The sequence below is a fragment of the Nicotiana attenuata genome, unplaced genomic scaffold (genome assembly GCF_001879085.1).
Source record: "Nicotiana attenuata strain UT unplaced genomic scaffold, NIATTr2, whole genome shotgun sequence".
NCBI lineage: Eukaryota > Viridiplantae > Streptophyta > Magnoliopsida > Solanales > Solanaceae > Nicotiana > Nicotiana attenuata.
In genome coordinates this window covers 1,305,414-1,325,595 of record NW_017670262.1, presented here as the reverse complement: position 1 = coordinate 1,325,595, position 20,182 = coordinate 1,305,414, and the positions used below count along the sequence as shown (strand labels likewise).

Here is a 20,182-nt window from a genome sequence, read left to right as displayed (position 1 = left end):
ATAAAACTACCTGGAGAAGTCTAATGTGTAGCAATGCTGCCAGACCTAAGGCTATAATCACAATGTGGCTTCAATGCCAAGGAAGGTTACTTACTATGGACAGACTTAAGAAATGGGGACTCAGTGTAAATGACTCATGTGTGTTATGACATACAAACTTGGAGACAAGGAATCATCTATTTGCTGAATGTGACTATGCTAAAAGGTTGTGGGGAATGAGTCAATGGGAAAAGGTATAGAACATTAGTAGTTCAACATGGGAGCAACAACTACAGATTATTTGTCAGCACACAAAAGGAAAATCAGCTGTAGCAAAACTTCTCAAGATGATATATGCTGAATATACACATGCTCTATAGAAAGAAAGGAATAAGAGAATATTTCAAGAGACATTCAGAGATCACACAAGCTTGACAAAGGAGATAGTCTGCATATGTAATTTTAGAGCTATTGGGAATGTAAAGAAACTAGTGCAAAAGTTGTATTTTTAGCATAGCTCACTGATAGCAATATGGTCTAGTATGCTAAGATAGTATAGTCTTTCCCTGTAAATCTCATGAGAATTAGCTAGCTGGGAGTAGCTAAGCTATGCTTTGTAATGCCTTCACTTTTGGTGATTAATAAAAAAAAATTAATTATCAAAAATAATAATAATAAGGAATGTACTTATATATATAAGTTTAGTTGACTTTACTTGGCATGTATACTAAAAATAGATTTTTATTTTTACTTGTCACTTTACGCATATCAAGAGAAGACAAATTTTTTTCCCTGTTATACCCACAGTATTTATTACTCATTTCAAATCATTTTCTCAAATCCAATAAAATATTCATCAATTAATATGGGTATCATGGTAAATTATGCACTTCATTTATCATTTCTTAAGGGGCGTGAAAAGTCAAAACGTGCCAAGTAAAAGTTAACAGAGGATTTATTTAATTAAAATCCTAAATATTAGGTAAATAGTTAATGGTGATTTTGTCTAATGCAAAATTAATTTTTAAAGGGTAAAACAGGCGAACGATATTTCACTAAGACATTCTTACTTTTAATATGGTACTAGTCTCTATGTACATGCCTCGCATGTAATACCCCCAGCACAAGATGAGAAAATTGTAAATCAAAATATTAATGTAAGATAATCGATAATAAAAATATATAACAATAGATGCAACTAATAGTTTATGCAAGATATGTGAAATTTATAACCATAAAAGGGTTAATTTCATGCAACATATGAAGGTATTAAAGATGGTACTCTTTAATTAGCTAATTCGTACCATTTATATTTTATTATTACTGCTAGTTTTTAATTGATTATTTGTATGAATAAGTGGGAAAGAAAGACTATTGTGAGTAGCATTCCAGTCAAACGAAATGAGTGATTTGTGCCTTATTAGATTAGCGACTTTTCTGCATCACTAATTTTTTATTGGTTATTTATAGAACTCGACTAGCCCTTATAAAATAAATGTTATTTTATAATTTATAGATCATAATAAGAGATATTTGCGTTTGCGTTGCCAAAAATAATAATTATATCCATATTTCATAAAAATTACAAAAATTAAATAATTTTAACTTTAAGATAATTTAAAATTGTGATTGACTACCTATGCATGTTTCATTATTCTTGTAGAATCAAAAGGTTTCTACTCTGGTGTGCTTAAATGAAGTAGACTTTCTTTTAGTTTTCGATGTTCGATATTCATTGCACAGTAAGGTTTATTTGGCAAAAAAAAAAAAATACTACCTTAAAATAGCCAATACTAAATAGTTCTTCCCATTCCAATTGTGTATGTCCACCACCAAACAATATGCAAACTTGATCATCTCCCTCAATTTATAAAACTCTTCCTTCATAAATATTGTTGAGTTCTTTATGTATGCCTTCTAGAATCGATCTTCCCTTCAATCCCGTGTGAGATCTTCAAAATAAGGTGCATCTCACAGCTTCTTCCAAAAAATTATGTAAGTCTAATAATCAAAAGCCAAGTTAATTGAAATATTTATAATATTAACAAAAGCCAAAAAGAAAAACACTTTTGCAATTAGCAACAATAATTCAAGCTTTAGTTGTCAAATTAAAAATACAAGACTTTTCGACCAATAGATGACTAAAGATATACTAATCAACATTCAACACAAAGGGTAACATTAGACTAATAAAATCACTGCCTTACAATCATAGATTCGTTGTCAAAATACGAAAAACCTTATACTAAAATTGTTTGACACAAAACATATATAATCAAGCTGATAAATAGTGGCCGGTGCATGCATCCGACGTACCCAACTTTCCCAATACTTCATATGTTTCCCTATAACTATTATCACATGATGAAATAATAATCAAAATAATATATTAATAATGATAGTAGTCAATGAATATTCCAGTGGAAAAGTACAAAGAAAAAAAGATAAAGTTACTATTGAAGTCACGTGCGACTCACGTGAACTTTGTATTCTTGAGTCGGTTGCAGAGTTAGTTAGGAGCTACAGTGTATATATACACACCACTGTACATTGAAGACATGAACGAAAACAGAGACTTCATTTCCTTCAGTTATGATTCTCTTATCTTCTAGATTCTTCTAACATGGTGTCAGAGCAGCGATTAGGGCTCTGAATCTGCTTCTCCTCTCTTCTTCTCCTTCAATTAGCTAATCCGCCATGGGAGAGACCTCAACACCTCAAATTGACCATCTTCATCCGCTCTATCTTCAACCATCCAATACGCCTGGAGCAGTCCTAATAGACATCAAGCTAACAGGTCCTGAAAATTACGGATTGTGGAGTAGATCGATGCGTTTGGCTTTATTGGGAAAGAACAAGCTAGGTTTTGTAGAAGGAACATGTGTGAAGAGTTTATACAAAGAAGAATTAGCAGATCCGTGGGAACAATGTAATGATATGGTTCTCTCGTGGATTGGAAGGTGTGTATCGCAGCAGCTGTTGCCGAGCATCGTCTATGCATCAAATGCAACGAAGGTTTGGGCTGAGTTCAAGGAAAGGTTTGGAAAATCCAATTTAACTAGATTCTATCACCTTTGGACTCAAATCGGAGCCCTAACTCAAGGTACTGATTCTGTTACCACATACTTAACTAAAATGAAGGACTTTTGGGATGAACAAGATACTTTGTTACCTGGTAAAGGATGTAATTGTAAGGAATCAGAACCATTTTTTGAAATGTTTTATCAGCAACATCTGGTACAATTTTTAGTAGGTTTGAATGAAACTTATGCTCATGTTCGCAGTCAAATTTTGTTAAAAACTCTTGTGATATCAGTAAATGAGGCATATGCCTTAGTAATTCAAGAAGAAAGCCAAAGGGCTCTTGGTGTGATGGACATGAATAAAGAGCCATTGACTATGTTAGCTGGCAGGGGACAGATGATGAAAGGCAAAATGTTTGGTATATTTTGTGAGCATTGTGGGTATAAAGGGCATCAAAAGGAGAACTGCTACAGGATTGTAGGATATCCACCTGATTTCAAAAGCAAAAGAAAGCCAATGCATGAGAAAGGTGCTGGTGGTTTCAAGCCTTATGCAAATAATACAACAGTTGAAGGAAGCACTTCTGTTGAGGGACACAGATCTACTGAAGACCAGTCCCAAGGCCATTATTTTACAGAAGAAGAGTATAAGCAACTTGTAGACTTGCTAAACAAATCCTCAACTGCTGACTACAAGGTCAACATGGCAGGTATTGTTTCCATGTTATCGAGTGATTGTCTTTTTGAATGGATCATTGACTCAGGGGCTTCTCATCATATCACATCCTGTAAGGAGAAACTAATTGATGTCAATGAGCTAGGAAGCCAGGTAAGTAGAAAGGTACAGGTGCCAACTGGAAACAAATCACAAATAACAGATATAGGAAGTGCAATAATCCTAGATGGACAGAGGATAAAAGATTTTCTACATGTGCCAGACTTCAAGTTCAATCTACTTTCAGTGTCAAAACTGACCAAGGACCTTGTGTGCACTGTTAAATTTTTCCCTGACTTCTGTCTTCTACAAGGTCTTTACAGTGGCAAGGTGATGGGGATTGGTAGAGAAACAGATGGTCTTTATATCCTTAGAGAGGCAATAAAACCTATAGCAGCAGCAACAGTGATAAAAGAAAACTGTAATACAAAGCTATGGCATTCAAGGTTAGGACATCCATCAATAAAGACAATGCAGCACATTCCCATCTTGAAAGGTTTGGCAGATGAGCACGCTCAGCAGGAGTGTCCAGTATGTCCAATGGCAAAGCAACACAGGATAACATTTCCAGACATTACAAGTAAAACAGATGGTAACTTTGAACTTGTACACCTAGATGTTTGGGGTCCTTATAAGCAGCGTACATATGATGGAAAAAATTACTTTGTTTCAATTGTTGATGACTATAGTAGATATATATGGATATGTTTGATTCAGTCCAAATGTGAAGTGATAGTTGTGTTGACTAGATTCTTTTCAATGATAAAGAACCAGTTTGGTATGAATATTAAAGTGCTGAGATCTGACAATGGTACATAATTTTTCAATTCCAAATGCAGTGCTTTATTTTCTGATCTTGGAATAATCCATCAAAGTAGTTGTCCATACACTCCACAACAAAATAGTATTATGGAAAGGAAGCATAGACATATCTTGGAAGTTGCAAGAGCCTTAAAGATTCAGAGTTCAGTCCCAATTAGATTCTGGGGAGAGTGTATTAGAACTGCAGTTTATCTAATTAATAAGCTACCAACTGCAGTCCTCAAAGGCAAATCACCTTATGAAGTGCTTCATGGTAGAACACCAAAACTGGAACATTTGAGGGTGTTTGGGTGTTTATGCTATGCCAGTGTTTTGCCAAAGGTAGTCAAATTTGCTGCAAGAGCTAAGAGAACAATGTTTATGGGTTACTCAGAAACACAAAAGGGGTACAGGCTGTATGACCTAGAATCTAAAACTTTCTTGATAAGCAGAGATATTTCCTTCAGGGAAACTGTTTTTCCTTTCAAGGAAAGGAACCATGGAGGAAATGAAGAGGGTGATCTATTTCTGCTGAATTTAATTCCTACACCAGAGGCAAGGCCTCATATTATCAGCTCAGATGATGACCAAGATATTGAACTTGACACTCCTTCAGAGGGAGCACATTTGGAGAATACAGTAGATGTTTGAGGAAAATCTGGCCAACTCTGATGCAATTATCAGTTCTGATAGCATTGATAACACCTCAGATTCTAGCATACCAGCTGAGATGAATCAACAACAGATGGTCATTGATGAACAAGATGCAGATAAGTAAGTTGTTGACCAGAATGTAGGTGAACAATTTGAAGAGCTAGCTGCAAGGGACCAATGTGATAGTCAGGAACTAAACAAGGGTAGACCTAGTAGAGTCTCTAAGCCTCCTACATGGCTGAAGGACTATGTTACTGGGGAGAAAACTTCAGCATTCTGTCAGTACCCTATTAGTGATCATATATCTTATGATCATCTTCCTGACCCCTATCAATCCTACATTAGTCTTGTCTCAATTGTTGCAGAACCAAGAAGCTTTAAGGAGGCATCTCAAGATGAGAAGTGGATAGAAGCCATGAGGCAGGAAATAACTGCCTTGGAGGACAATCGCTTGGGAAATTGTTGATCTCCCAGTAGGAAAACAAGCTGCGGGATCCAAATGGGTATATAAAGTCAAGTACAAAGCTAATGGAAAAATAGACAAGTACAAGGCCAGGTTAGTGGCAAAAGGGTACATATAACAAGAAGGTTTGGATTATCATGAAACATTCTCACCAGTTGCAAAGTTGGTAATAGTGAGAACAGTGATAGCTATTGCAGCCTCAAGAGATTGGGATCTTTCACAAATGGATGTCAATAATGCTTTCTTACAAGGAGATTTGTTTGAAGAAGTATACATGGATTTGCCTCAAGGTTTCCAAAGACAGGGGGAGCATAAGGTATGCAAGCTACTTAAATCACTTTATGGTTTGAAACAGGCTTCACAACAATGGAACATCAAGCTCACTGATGCCTTAGTAGAAGCAGGCTATAAGCAGAGTTCTTATGATCACTCTTTATTCACAAAGAGACATGGAGATGATATAGTCATAATCTTGGTATATGTAGATGATATTCTTATCACAGGGAGCAGCAAGAAGATGAATGAAGAAGCCAAGGACACCCTTCATAACGGGTTTAAAGTGAAGGACCTAGGAAGGTTGAGATTCTTCCTGGGAATTGAAGTCTTGAGATCTAAGTCTGGGATTCTGCTTAATCAGAGAAAATAAACTTTAGAATTGCTTGAAGATGTTGGTTTGACGGGGTCCAAGCCTGTTACTACACCACTAGAGGTCAACCTTAAACTTACATCTGTTGAGCATGACAAACATGTTGGAAGATCTGATGATGAGCAGTTGACCGATGCTGGAAGTTATCAAAGATTGGTGGGGAAGCTGTTATATTTGACTATCACCAGACCAGACATCAGTTTTGCAGTGCAAGTACTGAGTCAATTCATGCAAAATCCAAAATTGTCACATTGGAATGCAGCCTTGATATTGGTAAGGTACATTAAGAGGTCACCTGGACAAGGTGTACTCTTAAAAAGGGGAACTGATGTAGGAAAGTTGGCAACCTTCTGTGACTTAGACTGGGCTGCTTGCCCAAATACGAGGAGATCAGTAACAAGCTATGCAATCAAGATAGGGGAGTCCTTGATATCCTGGAAGTCCAAGAAACAACAAACCATAAGTAGAAGTTCAGCTGAAGCTGAATATAAAAGCATGGCAGCAGCTGTAGCTGAAGTAGTTTGGCTAGAGGGTCTGCTGAAAGAATTGAGTGTTGATATATCAACACCGGTTAAATTGTTCAGTGACAGTAAAGCAGCAATGCAAATTACAGCAAATCCAATATATCATGAGAGAACGAAACATATCGAGATTGACTGCCATTTCATTAGGGAGAAAATCAAGAAAGGATTGATTCAACCAGAATATTTGGGAAGCAAACATCAACTAGCTGATTTTTTTACAAAGGGGTTGGGTCCAACTCAACACCAACATCTGTTATCCAAGCTAGGAGTGTTAGATGTGTACCACCCTCCAGCTTGAAGGGGAGTATTGAAGTCACGTGCGACTCACGTGAACTTTGTATTCTTGAGTCGGTTAGTAGAGTTAGTTAGGAGCTACAGTGTATATATACACACCACTGTACATTGAAGACATGAACGAAAACAGAGACTTCATTTCCTTCAGTTGTGATTCTCTTATCTTCTAGATTCTTCTAACAGTTACCTTGATAGAATTCATGCTGTTAGAAATCCCTTGTTGCACTGAGCTTTTTAGAAGGAATGATCGTTGTCGCAAACATCTCGTTTCAAATAAGGTTTGTTTGTCCAAGATTAATGATAAATACCTTCTTCACAACCAATTCTTACTCCATTCAAATACTACTTCTTCCACGGTTAAGTCCCTATTTTAATACAAATCTTTATTCTAAAGTGTACTACTTTCAATTGTGCCCTTTTCTTGTGAGTTCTTATAAAAAATTTCAAGAATATTTTGGAAGATCAACATTATATTTGTTCTTCTATAAGAACATAGAAGATATATGATAGCCATAGATAAAATAATTTTTAAAATTAAAAAATCTCTCAACAACATAAATATGTGTTATAAAAGCATATGTTTGGAGTTCTAGAATAGAAACTACAGTACATGTACCATTCTCAATGACCAAGCATTGCTCGATTGGCTGTGAGAAATCAGTATAACTAAAAACAGTAAATTGGATTAATCAATCTCAACACATAGCTGGTCTTGGTTGCCCAAGGCCCTCTTGGCACACATAGCTAGAGAGAACTAATAATATATTTGGAGAACTTTGCTTCTTTCTTGAACAATCCACAATTTATATCTAATACTCCCAAAAAAGATTGTGATAAATAATGTGGAACAATGGCTTCTTTTATAACAATAAGGGTTTACCCTTTTTCTACATGAATTCGTTCAAAAAATTTAAATCCCATAGAAATTGGAAAAAAATAACTGAGTGAAAGCATATTGCTGTCCAAAAAGAAGAAGGATATGTTGTCCAAGAAGAAGTAGGCAATAAACTCTACAAAGAGAGAAAGAGTAAGTATTGGAGATGGGGGTAGTAGCAAACTGGTGCGGAAGGATGAATTCAAAGCTAATTTGGATAGGACATACTTTTTCCACATATGTATAATTTAAATCGAAAATAATTTCAACCTTACGTGATTTACAATTATATTCTTAAATTATACAATAATTAAGGTTATAAAAGTCGATCAATATTTCGGGGATATTTTAGTCGTTCAATATTTAACCTAAATTATTCGTGCTTTTATAATATATATATATATATATATAGCTGGAAAAGATAACATATATATTAACAATGCTCTTATGAAATTTATCTATCAACTCATTATAGCAAAGGAATTATAATTTATGAAATTGATAATTTCTTAGCAATAATTATGGTCTATTACTATAATTCAAGCTCATGCTACCTAAGCATAGAGTTTAATAGTTCGGGTTTTTAATTTTTATGCCTAAATTTTTTAAAGGTATTATGTCTCAATTAAAATTTTTCTCGAGCAAGCACAAAACTTATTGGGAATGGGAGCGATATTTTCAATCATATAAAGTTGTAAATTTCAAACACATCATAACAACAAAACTACTCCCAGTCCCGAATAAAGTTAGCATCGGCCGTATAAATTTTTATTTTTTCTATAAGTTCAGTTCATATCATCATCATGCTATCTGTATTATTGATGAGTTTTACGTTGACTGTCAGCCTACCACAAGTTTTACGCTGACTGTCAACCTACCACTAACCCTCTTCCCTTATCCAGGCTTGGGACCATGTGAGTAAGCCCACATCATACGCCACCTAATACTATAGCTTACGATATTACTCTACTAGGATGAAAATCACTTTGGCAACATTAATCTTTTTTATATCAGGAGAATAAAAACTACTCCTAGTGATTATTAAAAATGAAAGGATTAAAAGTTTAGGTGCAAATCTGAAACAAAGACAAAAAGTATCGAGGGGGAAAAACAATATTCCCATAAAAGACGGAGACAAAAACGTCGTCGTAATAAAAGCCCTAGCCTCGTCGCTCGAAACCTGAAATGAAGCAGCAGTACTAGGTCAAGATCAAAAGGCCACCCTCCCCCAACCCAACACAGAGCTTTTCAACACTGAGATAGAGACCCACTACTTCTGTTTGGAATTTCAAGGACAAAAGCCCTAATTTCATCAAATGGCTCTCGCTTCTCGCTTGCTTTCCAGATCCACTCGCCAGGTAAAATCGATCTAATCTCTAAATTTTTTATGCGGAAAATGTGTTACGATTCAGGCTTTTTCTCACCTTCCTCATCTACTTTCAAAGAATTTTGGTCTTCAATGGTAAAGGCAAGCACGTAGTTGGTGGAAAATGGAATTGTGATCTCATCGGGGCTAATTTCCTGAGTTCTATTTGTGTGAGAACTTTCATCAAATATCTGGTCTTCCTTTCGACAGTGCCAGCGGTTGTGGCAATTTGTCAAACACCTTATCTTCATTATTTTCTGTACGTTCCATTACTGAATCTTTATCTTCCATTGCAAGGTAACCAGTCTCCAATTGATCATAACCCATTTCGATTCCACCCATTGAGTCTAGAGGTGTTTTAAGTGATTGAAAATCCGTCTGTGAGCAATTAGTCTCCACATACTTAGCAGTAGAATTCAGCAAGGTATCTAACCTAGCAGCAGTCATTGACACCACCGAACCATCATAGAATCAAACGAAACAGAAACCCAGATTGTTATTGTCAATCTGATAAGCACATGGAACCTGGTTAGGGTAAGCACTTGCTGGTGAATCGAAATAACTCCATCCCCTATCCGTTGGATTAGCAAATCCACCAGTGAAATCATTACATGAATTCTTAGTACAACTTAAAAAAGCCTGAATTGTAACAAAATGTTTGAGTTTCATGATTTCTTTGATCTGATTGCGGCTTAAAATTTATTTTTTCTTTCTTGGTGTGCTTAGAAGACTGCGTCATAGTTGATTTGAATGCTAATTGAACTGAATTTAGTTTCTTTTTTTAGTGAGATACGCATTTTGCACATGAAATGCAATCGACTTAAAACTTGTGAAAGTGATTGAGCTAGGGTTTCTTTTATCGGTGTCCGGAAAAGACCCAGAGAAATTATGTATTCTTTTGAGTTTAGGATTAGGTACATTTTTAGGCTCCATAGGGATTGTATTTGCCTGCTTAAGATAGACATTTGATTGATTGAATGATTCGGTTTAAAAGAAATGTCCTTGCTTGGTTGATAATAGCTGCCCTTTTTTGATTTTTGGGAAATTACTTTGGCCTGAGATTATCTATTTTTGTTTTGTTTTTCCTCTTGTTTCTTTTCCGAGCCTTGGAGCAACAATAAAGTTATCTCCATGTAGTTCGCGGTTTCAAGCCGTGGAGTCATGCTTGCATTAGGGTAGGCTGCTTACGTCACGACTCCTTGGGGTGCGGCTCTTCCATGGACCCTGCGCGAACGCCAGATGCTTTGTGCATTGGGCCGCCTTTGTATTTTTTCTTGTGGGGGGAGATTCTTTGAGTCGATTATCACTTGGGAGTTGACTTTGGTTTTCCTGCCGTTGCCAATGTATTTGTTTTATTGAATAGCATGCCACTTAGGAAGTGGCTGGTACTGAATGTGGTCATTTAACTGTTGAGTAATTTAGGCTACATGGCCTTTGCCCGTGTCTTTGAACTGTTAGGTTCCATATAGGTCTAAAGCAGAATTTGTGGTAAAATGTGGGATGTGTATGTGATTGAATATGCTGGTGCAGTTTGTACTTGGTTGAAATGTCTACTCTTATTGATAAATCTGGTTTTGCAGTTATGCGCTGGTCAGGTTGTCCTTCGCCCCGAGCATGCAATTCCAGTTCGTTCCTTTGCCAAAGGAGCTGCTGCTCCCACTGCACTGAAGGGAGATCGTAAGTATTTCAGGATATGCTTTATTGAAACTTGATGACTCTGTTTCTGTTTGCCGACTTAATTTCCTTTTCAGTTTTTCATACTACAAATGTGTTGAAACACTTTAAAGCCTTTTTTTTCTTCTATGCATCCCACTTTTTGTTTTTCATTTATCTTTGTCTGTGTATCAGAAGATCTGTTCAGTTAACTTTGAAGAAATAATCAAAAAAATTATTCGCAGCCTTCTCCTTATGCAGTGATTATGTTATTTTGTTTTGTGTAACTTCATTGTTTTAACCTACATTTAATAGCATAAACAAGACTAAAATAAGGACGGAATTATGGCTGACAGGCTATATATGGATGTTTCCACTCTTATATTTTCTTTCTGAGTAAGTACTGCAGCCAACACCATCATTTTTATGCATAAAAGTTCCTTTACTTTTCTAATAAGCCTCTGGCTTTTCCTCTTTATTAAATGTATGCGAGCCTTTCTTTTCTTTTTTGATGAAGTAACGTGTTCATTAATAAGGCATCAAGAAGATGCAAAGTTATAAGGAGCATAATTACAAGAGACAAAAGATAAAAGAGTGTAGGTAGCTCCTATACAAAAAGTCAATCTAAGACGAGTACTAACAAAATCCAAAAACTGTCTAGTGCTAATTACTGGGGACAACTTGGTCCAACTGAAAAGATGAAGTAAGCATTTAGCTTTAAGAGAGTTAAATGCTTTGTATTTCAAAAAAGTAGTTTTACTTATGCTCTAGATAGGTGATGGATCCCAGTTGGCATAGACATTACTGTTTAATGTCTTCACAGGAAGGCACAAGATATTAACATTTATTTTAGGGTGAACCAATTTGGAGATAATATACTCATAAGAAACTTCGATACTGGTGTTTTCAAGACAAATATAGAGTTTGAGTTTGCTCATGGTGCCTAATTCACTTGTCTCTCAAATGATAGGGTGTATGCTTTCAGATAACTTATCTTGATCTGTATTTATGCTGATGTTCTGGTGTTCTAGAGGGTGACTTACAACTATTTCATAGTGACTTCTTTATTTCGACTAACTAGGGCAATCTTGTGCCAGAAAATATTAGTGTCTAAGAAGTGCTATAATGTTTTTCTTGTTAGGCCTTGATCATAAGTGTCCTGTTAGAGTCTTGTCACTGACCTAATAATTCTGTCTGTCTTGGAAATGGTATGTTGGATTTATTCTGGCCTTCAAATTGACTTGTACTATTACAATGTGGTTTGAATCTGGGTACTGTTGCATTGCGGTGACGCTGACTTTTTGTGTGGATATGAAGAGGTGTTGAAGGACATCTTTTACGAGGTTAAGAACAAGCTTGAGACAGCAATTGGTGTCCTACGAAAGGAGAAGATCACCATAGATCCAGAAGATCCTGCTGCTGTATCTGAGTATGCCAAAGTCATGAACTCTGTAAGACAAAAGTAAGATATCTAACTTCTCCTTATGAAGTTTTTTTTTTCATTTTGTAAATAGAGCAGCAGTTCAACACTTGGTGACTGACTTAAACTGTGATAGCATGTGATTCAGAATTCAGAAACCGTAAAGATACTAGCACTTCTTGTTCCCTCTATATATCTCCCTTCCTCCTCCACCCCCGACTAGATTCTGCCTCACCTGCAATCATATTAAACATACTACTGGGCTATGCATTTGGAAGTCCTGCTTATCCTAAATTTAGTTCAGGTCACCATGCATGTGCTTTGCCATTAATCAAGATGCTTTCTGGAGAAAGATCATATATAAATATAATCTGTACAATTTAACTTTCTATTATTACTACCAAAATAGGTCCGTCCTTATCTATATTGTTTGGCATCCCAAAAATTGTTTTTGGATTGAACCATTTTATACCTTTAGTTCATTAAGAATCACAAGTTCACACCTGGTGGTACAAAACCTCTAGTTTTATTTGCATGGACAAATAGTACATAGTTTTATTTATCGACTTGCATGCTGTATTATTTGATTAATTTCCATAAATTCTTATGATCTATTGTTAATTTTATGTTTTCCCATGTTTGCAGGGCTAATCTCTTATCAGAGTCTCAAATAATTAAGTTCAACATTGAAGTAGAAACTCATGAAATTCCAGATGCTCGGACTTATTTATTGAAACTGAAGGAGATGCGTGTCAAGTATGCATTTTCATGCTTATGTTTTACCTTCTAGTTAGAATATTTAATGAGTTATGCAAGTTATCATGTTGGCATGCTTTTGGTATTTTTTAAAAAGGTAGTATGCTTCCTTATCAATAATAGATAAATGTAAAATAGGTTTGCTTTCAGTTATCTTTCATTCAAGTGATTGATTTTCTCTGATATTCTTTTGTATCCCACAATTAATTCTGAAATGTGAACTTGATTCCTAATGTCGAAATCAGCATTCCTAAGTGACCGAGGCGTTTGATTTTTCCTCTAGGCAGGTGTATCAGCATTTCTTCACTCCCCTTTCTTTTTCATGTATTATTTGGGCAGGAGGGGCCTTCTCGATGAGCAAGGTATAGAGGATCTGCAGATGGCAGCACTGGATAAAGTTGAGAAAGAACTCAAAAAACCACTAATGAGGAATGACAAAAAGGGAATAGCTCTTCTTACAGCTGAGTTTGATAAGATCAACCAGAAGTAAGCTTCCTCATGCAGACCTTAATTGATTCTACTTGCAAGTGCTTTAATTTTTGATTATCTACCTTGAAGAGCAGTTGGTCACTCGTTATGTAAATGACTGCAACCAGCTTCCTAACAATTTTGCTCAGCCATTTGTTGACTTGACTTATTGGGGGGTATTTTTCCTTTGCTCTGACCAAAAGCTGTGGCCAACTTCCATATTGTAGCACGAGTCATTGTGATTCAGATAATATATGATTCGGAGTTTACATAGGTATTTGATCCTCACTATTGTCTTTTGAATTTCTCGTTATTTAGGCTTGGCATTCGCAAGGAAGATCTGCCAAAATATGAAGAACAGTTAGAGCTGAAGATTGCAAAGGCACAACTAGAAGAACTGAAAAAGGATGCTCTTGAAGCAATGGAAACTCAGAAGAAGAGGTAATATAAGGCTTTGATTGCTCATTCTCTTAGACCACATGAATGTTGGGTTTGTTTCTTCTCCGGATTTTGAATTTGAATCCTTTGTACTTGCAGGGAGGAGTTCAAGGATGAGGAGATGCCCAGCGTGAAGTCTCTGGACATCAGAAACTTCATTTAAAATTGAAATTTCTTCAAGACTCATTTTCCTTTTGCACCTTGTTGATCTCCTGCTACCCTTGAACATAAATTTTCTTATCCCTAAACGTGTAGTTGTACCAGACATCCAAGAGGCTGCTTCTGAATAATAAGAGGTCTGACCAAGAATTTAGCTTTTATTTGCAACTGATCTTGGTCAGTTGTTTTGTGCACTCTATACTTGATTTCAATGAAAGAGAACTAAGATGCATGATTGTATCAAATATTTCAATTGCTTTTGTGATGGCCTTACTGATCTTCTGCTCATTGTCATAGCTGAAATCTTTTGTTTTTGCTGCAACAGTTTATGGTCTTCGTGAAATTATTTGGCTAAACATTCAGGCAATTCGGTCAACCAGGATGTTTAATTGAAATTAGTGTGGATTTAATGTGAACTTAGTTGATGTCCATATGTATCTGGATTTGTATTTTCTAGCCAGATACATACAACTAATTGTTTGGGAGTACATGAGAATCTATATCTATATTATATTAAAAGCACGAAGGCCCTTAATGAAATGTTTTTTACCCTTTTAAAATAGAATTTACATTGGACAAAGTAGTCATTTAATTATATTCCTAATATTTAGCACTTTAAATCAACTAAAATTTTATTTTATATATTTTTCCTTATTTGAACTATGTAAAAAGTACTAATATTTAAAGCTTTAAAATCAATTAATTAAGATTTTACTTTTTATACTAACCCTAAAATCATAAAAGATCACGTTGAAAAGGAAAACTATTTTGTAATTTGATCACCATTAAACTTGTATTTAAGTAATACATTTTAATGATCAAAACACTCATTTCACTCAAGTCCGATAGGTTTGGTTAGTTGTCGTTTTTTTTCTATTTTGTTTTGCCTTTTGTTTTGGTTGTGATTCAAGCCTTATTAGTTGTGATATTTCTTTTTGCTTGCTTGCTTTATTTGTTTTGTTAGTAATTTTAGTCTCATAGTCTTATGTATCTATAATATGACTGATGAAATATCCAAATCTATTACTTTTGAATTACATAATTGAGTATTGTTTTTGATTGATTTTTTTGTTGGTTACATTGTATTTAAATGTTTTCTTTATTAAGTTTTTCAAGTTCTGTGTTAGATGGATACTATCAATTATAACTCACAGGATCTTGGTTGGAGGATTTCTAAGTACTCCTTTGTGCCATGAATATGAAATCCGACAAGGTTTTATTCGAGGTATTCAATTTCATCTAATGAACATAGATATTCTTAATTAGCTCGGTCTTCCAGTATGCTCGGGTGTTCTTTACGAACAGTTCAATCATACAGTGCTCTCTTTTGGTTGCTAATTACAATAACTTAGTTTGTTCCACTTGTTTGGACAAAGAGTCTGAGCCGGCTCAGGTCTCTAACACCGAATTAGGGTAGAAAAACTTTAATTCTCGATATTTCACTCTAAATATAAATATAAAAAACACGCACATTTATATATCTACACAGTTCCAAAAATTAAACTCTTTTTGGCCGTTGAAGATTTTTTAGAAGGCTACAACAGTTGACAAATTCGAAAATTTATCTTCGATTCCCACTTCTTTTAGACATTACTTTCTCTTTAAAATTTATATCGCCATATTTCGTAATGAATAAAATTGTACTCATTATTAATGCTTAAATTTATGAAAAATATTTAGTTATTCGAAATCAATTATGCATATGGCATTTTAACATTCCAATTATAGAATTGTGACTATTTAAATTAAAAAAAGAAAAAGTATGCTAAAGTCGAGATTTTATTTTAAAATTTGCTTTTATGCACGCCAAGAATCGTTTCTATTAATGGTGTTTGGCGTCAATTAATGATTGTTCTTCAAAAAAGTAATTGTCGGATAAAATTGTGCTAACATTAAAACCTCCTTCTAACATAAATTTATAATATGGAAGCAAAATAGTAATTTAAATATTCTAATATTTAAGACTTTATAATCAACTGAAATCTTGCATATTAAATAATTACCTTTTTGGCTTTTTGCACTGCTATGTAGGAAATCTAAAAATTTAGAACTTAAATATCAAATAAAATTTTAGCTTATAGGGCTATAAGGTAAACATAGTAATTAAGTAATATATAAAGCCTAACTAGAAACTTCCGTTAACCTACACTTTTTTATGATGTGGAATTGAATGGTAACTAAAGAGTTGAAAGAATCACATTAAAATTAACATTGATCTTTTTTATTATAGGTCCAATAAGTTTTTGTTCCTTTATTTTTTGCAGTATCATTACCATAAATCCATGATAATTAAGAATAAGTTGATCAAAATTTTTATGTAAAGGCTTTCATGTGGAACAAGTACGTAATAAATAATAGCAATTGACATTGAGTGTATATTAGAGATAAAAGTGTGTTTCATCTATTAATCATTATAAATATAAATGTATTATCTATTATTCCTAACCTTTTAATGAATATTTTTCTCAACTATTTTGAATACCTATCTTATTTTCACTTTATTTTACTGTAAATTCTTTGGCCTTTATATTGTGCCAGGATTTTATTTAACAATCTAAGCTTGCTATCAAATTTATCATTTTCAAAAACTTACGTATTTGATATTAACTTTTATTTTATATCTAAAATATACTTTAATGATTTTTAATAGTATGTAATTTTTAAAAGAAAAAATTGCTCAAAAACTAAATTTTTTAAATCAACTAAATTTTGTGCGTTAAATCCTTCTTTGATTTGTATAAGTTCTATATTAAATATCTTGTATGGTATCAGTTGTTACTCCTTTGATTTTTCTTATTAACAATTATATTTACAAATGGATCATAGAATTAAAACTAATTATTTTATATAATTTAATGATCTTAGTACTAATAAAAAAGAAAAATATAGAGAAAGACTTTTTGTGAAAAATTATATTTCATTCTTTGGTTATATACAAATACAGATACTACTTACTATTATTAGATATATCTTCTCCCAATATTCAGATATATCTTCTCAAAATATTTATACAAACTTTAATATATTTATCATTTGCGCGTATATCTATATTAATAAATATATAATTTTTAACAATTACGTAAATATTATTAAATAATATATTTGAGTTATTGAATAAATTTTAAACAATATAAGTTCTTAAAAATAATGAATATTAATCTCACTAAGCTAGCTTAATAAAATTATTGACAGAGCTAGCTTAGTGAAATTAAAATTAATTCATTATTTTAGAAACTTATAATATTTTATATTTATTCAATAACTCAAATACATTATTTAATAATATTTATATAATTTTAAAAATTATATATTTATTGATATAGGTACACGCGCAAAGCGCGTACCCTAAAACTAGTCCTATAAAATACCAATGCCTCTTTGGTTTGACAGATCCCTGTTGAACTCAGCATTGAGCATTACTGACCCCCATACTGGAGCAAAACAAATTATGTACCAAAATGCTGGAGTACATTACCAGTAATCATCGCTTTAATGCATTATCTTTTGTTTACTACCAGAACTACTGTAGATCTTTATTGTTAATCTTTTGTTTACTACCAGAACTACTGTAGATCTTTATTGTTAATAAGAATGCTGGAGGACAAAGTTCTCTCACAAACTATACCCACAAGTAAATCTAGGAGTCCAATGTTCTCACTCGAATCTAATGTAACTCTGGTTACCATTTATGAGTATTCTGATTTGTTACTACGAATCTTTGTTAATCTATTGCCAGCATTCCTCAATGGAAATCAGGGATCTACTTTGTTTGTGGTTACCATTTAAGGTGCACTCTTGAATCTTCTTCTACTATCTATAAATACTCTTGCATATCATAAAAAAGCTGAAAAAAGAATGATAAGATACTGAAAACAGGAATATATATTGAATTGAGAAAAAAAAACACTACTACTATGGAAAAATAACAAAGTCTAAGAACACCCATAGAACTCCAAAACATTAGAAAAAGAAAACTATTTTCATCATATTCTATACTTTAGACTATCTCCTTTGCAGGCTTCCCTTGTGGCTTTGATTCTGCATCATCATCGGCCACGAACTTCTTCCAGTACCAATGCTCTCTCCAAACTTGAGACATCTCTTCAATTGGTATATTCTTTGTTTCGGGCACGTACAAGTAGACAAACACAGTCATTATTAACACAAACGCCCCAAAGAAGATAAATAGACCAAACTTCATCCCACATAGCATCTTCAAGAATATTTGTGCTACTCCGAATGTGAAAAACATGTTCATGGAGACCGTAACACATTGTGCTGCTGATCGAACTTCCAATGGAGATATCTCACTCGGAACCAACCATCCTAAAGGACCCCATGAATACGCAAAGTTAGCAACGAATACACAGATGCAGACAACCACTAAAGCTGCAAACCAAAGTGGCAAATCTGTTGCAGTCCCTGTTGTTCCGAATTTTGCCCCAATAAGAGCTGCCACTGTTGTTTGGAATATACACATGAAGATGCCACCCCAGAAGAAGAGTATTCTCCTCCCAAACTTATCCGTACAAAAGACTGAAATAAAAGTTGCACCCACGTTGACACCGCCAGTGATAGCAGCTGACATAAGCGAAGCGTTACTCTTAAACCCTAATGTTTGGAAAAGTACTGGAGCATAGAACATGACCACGTTAATTCCCGTAAGCTGCTGTAAAGATGGAATCAGAATTGACAAAACCAACTGCGGTCTGTACTTTCGGACGAATAAAAGATTATTCCATGGCCTTTCTACTTTCTTGGATGCTTCACTCGCCATAACAAGGTCATTAAATTCAGCATTTACGTTATCAACTCCTCTGATCTTTTTCAACAATTGTTCTGCCTCCTCTTTCTTTCCTCTGTCTATCAACGAACTCGGACTATCAGAGAGAAACATCGAGGAAACCAGGATGACTAGTGCTGGCACGGCTGCACCTCCTAAGCTAACCCTCCAACCCCAACCGCCAGAGATTTTGCTAGTTCCAAAGTTGACCAAATTCGCTATCAGAATCCCAATGGTGATGGCCATTTGGAATAACACGTTGAAAGTCCCTCTGTATTTGTAGGGAGCAACTTCTGACAAATAAATAGGGACAGATTGATTAGCAAATCCGACACCAATCCCCAGAAGAATACGACCCAAGATGAGCATGCTAATATGGATAGCAGCAGCGTTGAGGACGGCGCCTATCAAGAAAAAGAGACCTCCAAGGGCCATAGTAACTCTTCTGCCACGTTTTTTGCTAACATGAGAAGCAACAATGGACGCAAACAGGGCAGCCACGTAAAGAGAAGACGTGAAAAGGGTCAACAACTGGCTGTCGAACTTACAGTACTGGTTGGTAGAGGTGTTCAAAGCCTCTTTTTGGTAAACAGACATGAAGAAGCGTTTGAGAAAAGGATCCATGGAAGTAACTCCACCTGAAATTCCAATGTCGTAGCCAAAGATCAACCCTCCCATGGCTGCCATGATACAAGTCATGGCTACGTACACTGTTAGCTTCCCTGGGTACTCATCTGGATTGTCTCCGCCACCGCCGGCGGGAATAAAGTTTCCACCAGCCATGAAGATATTGGATCAAAGAAAATAATATGCAGAACAAAGAAAGGAAGATTATTAAGATGGTGTCCTTAGGCGTGGAAAGAGAAGGGTATATATAGATGTCAAAATTAAAACCGAGATCGAATAGGTTTATAACTAGTCGGATTAGGATATCCTTTTATTCTTCTTTTGATTTACATAATTACCCGCATATAACTTCCTAAGTTGAGTAGGATATGGAGTATATCTTTTGATGTCATAAAAATATGTGTTATTATTTAATCAGGATAAATTATGGAAAATTTAATGTAAAGAAGATATACGAGCAATTTCAAATAAAAAGAATCAACATTGTAAACCTATCATCGTATCATCATCATATCATCTATTTTTATATTTATATCTCG

The 20,182-nt window shown here is 34.6% G+C and overlaps 2 protein-coding genes across 2 annotated transcripts; one reads left to right on the top strand and one right to left on the bottom strand.

The window, feature by feature from the left end:
• Positions 1-9,130: 9,130 nt before the first annotated feature.
• On the top strand, positions 9,131-14,503 carry LOC109236881 (probable ATP synthase 24 kDa subunit, mitochondrial). Its single transcript, XM_019403120.1, has 7 exons — positions 9,131-9,331; positions 10,920-11,016; positions 12,310-12,454; positions 13,058-13,168; positions 13,508-13,654; positions 13,955-14,077; positions 14,174-14,503. The coding sequence occupies exons 1-7, from the start codon at positions 9,290-9,292 to the stop codon at positions 14,235-14,237; spliced, it is 729 nt and encodes a 242-aa protein (XP_019258665.1). The 5' UTR covers positions 9,131-9,289; the 3' UTR covers positions 14,238-14,503.
• Positions 14,504-18,230: 3,727 nt separating this feature from the next.
• On the bottom strand, positions 18,231-19,819 carry LOC109236870 (sugar transport protein 12-like). Its single transcript, XM_019403101.1, has one exon. The coding sequence runs from the start codon at positions 19,797-19,799 to the stop codon at positions 18,231-18,233; it is 1,569 nt and encodes a 522-aa protein (XP_019258646.1). The 5' UTR covers positions 19,800-19,819.
• Between the last annotated feature and the right edge of the window lie 363 nt (positions 19,820-20,182).

Coding starts and splice junctions, on each gene's coding strand:
- LOC109236881 (XM_019403120.1), top strand. CDS start 9,290: ATGGCTCTCGCTTCTCGCTTGCTTTCCAGATCCACTCGCCAG. Junction 12,455..13,057: donor ATGAACTCTGTAAGACAAAA/GTAAGATATCTA, acceptor CCATGTTTGCAG/GGCTAATCTCTTATCAGAGT. Junction 13,169..13,507: donor CTGAAGGAGATGCGTGTCAA/GTATGCATTTTC, acceptor TTATTTGGGCAG/GAGGGGCCTTCTCGATGAGC.
- LOC109236870 (XM_019403101.1), bottom strand. CDS start 19,799: ATGGCTGGTGGAAACTTTATTCCCGCCGGCGGTGGCGGAGACAATCCA.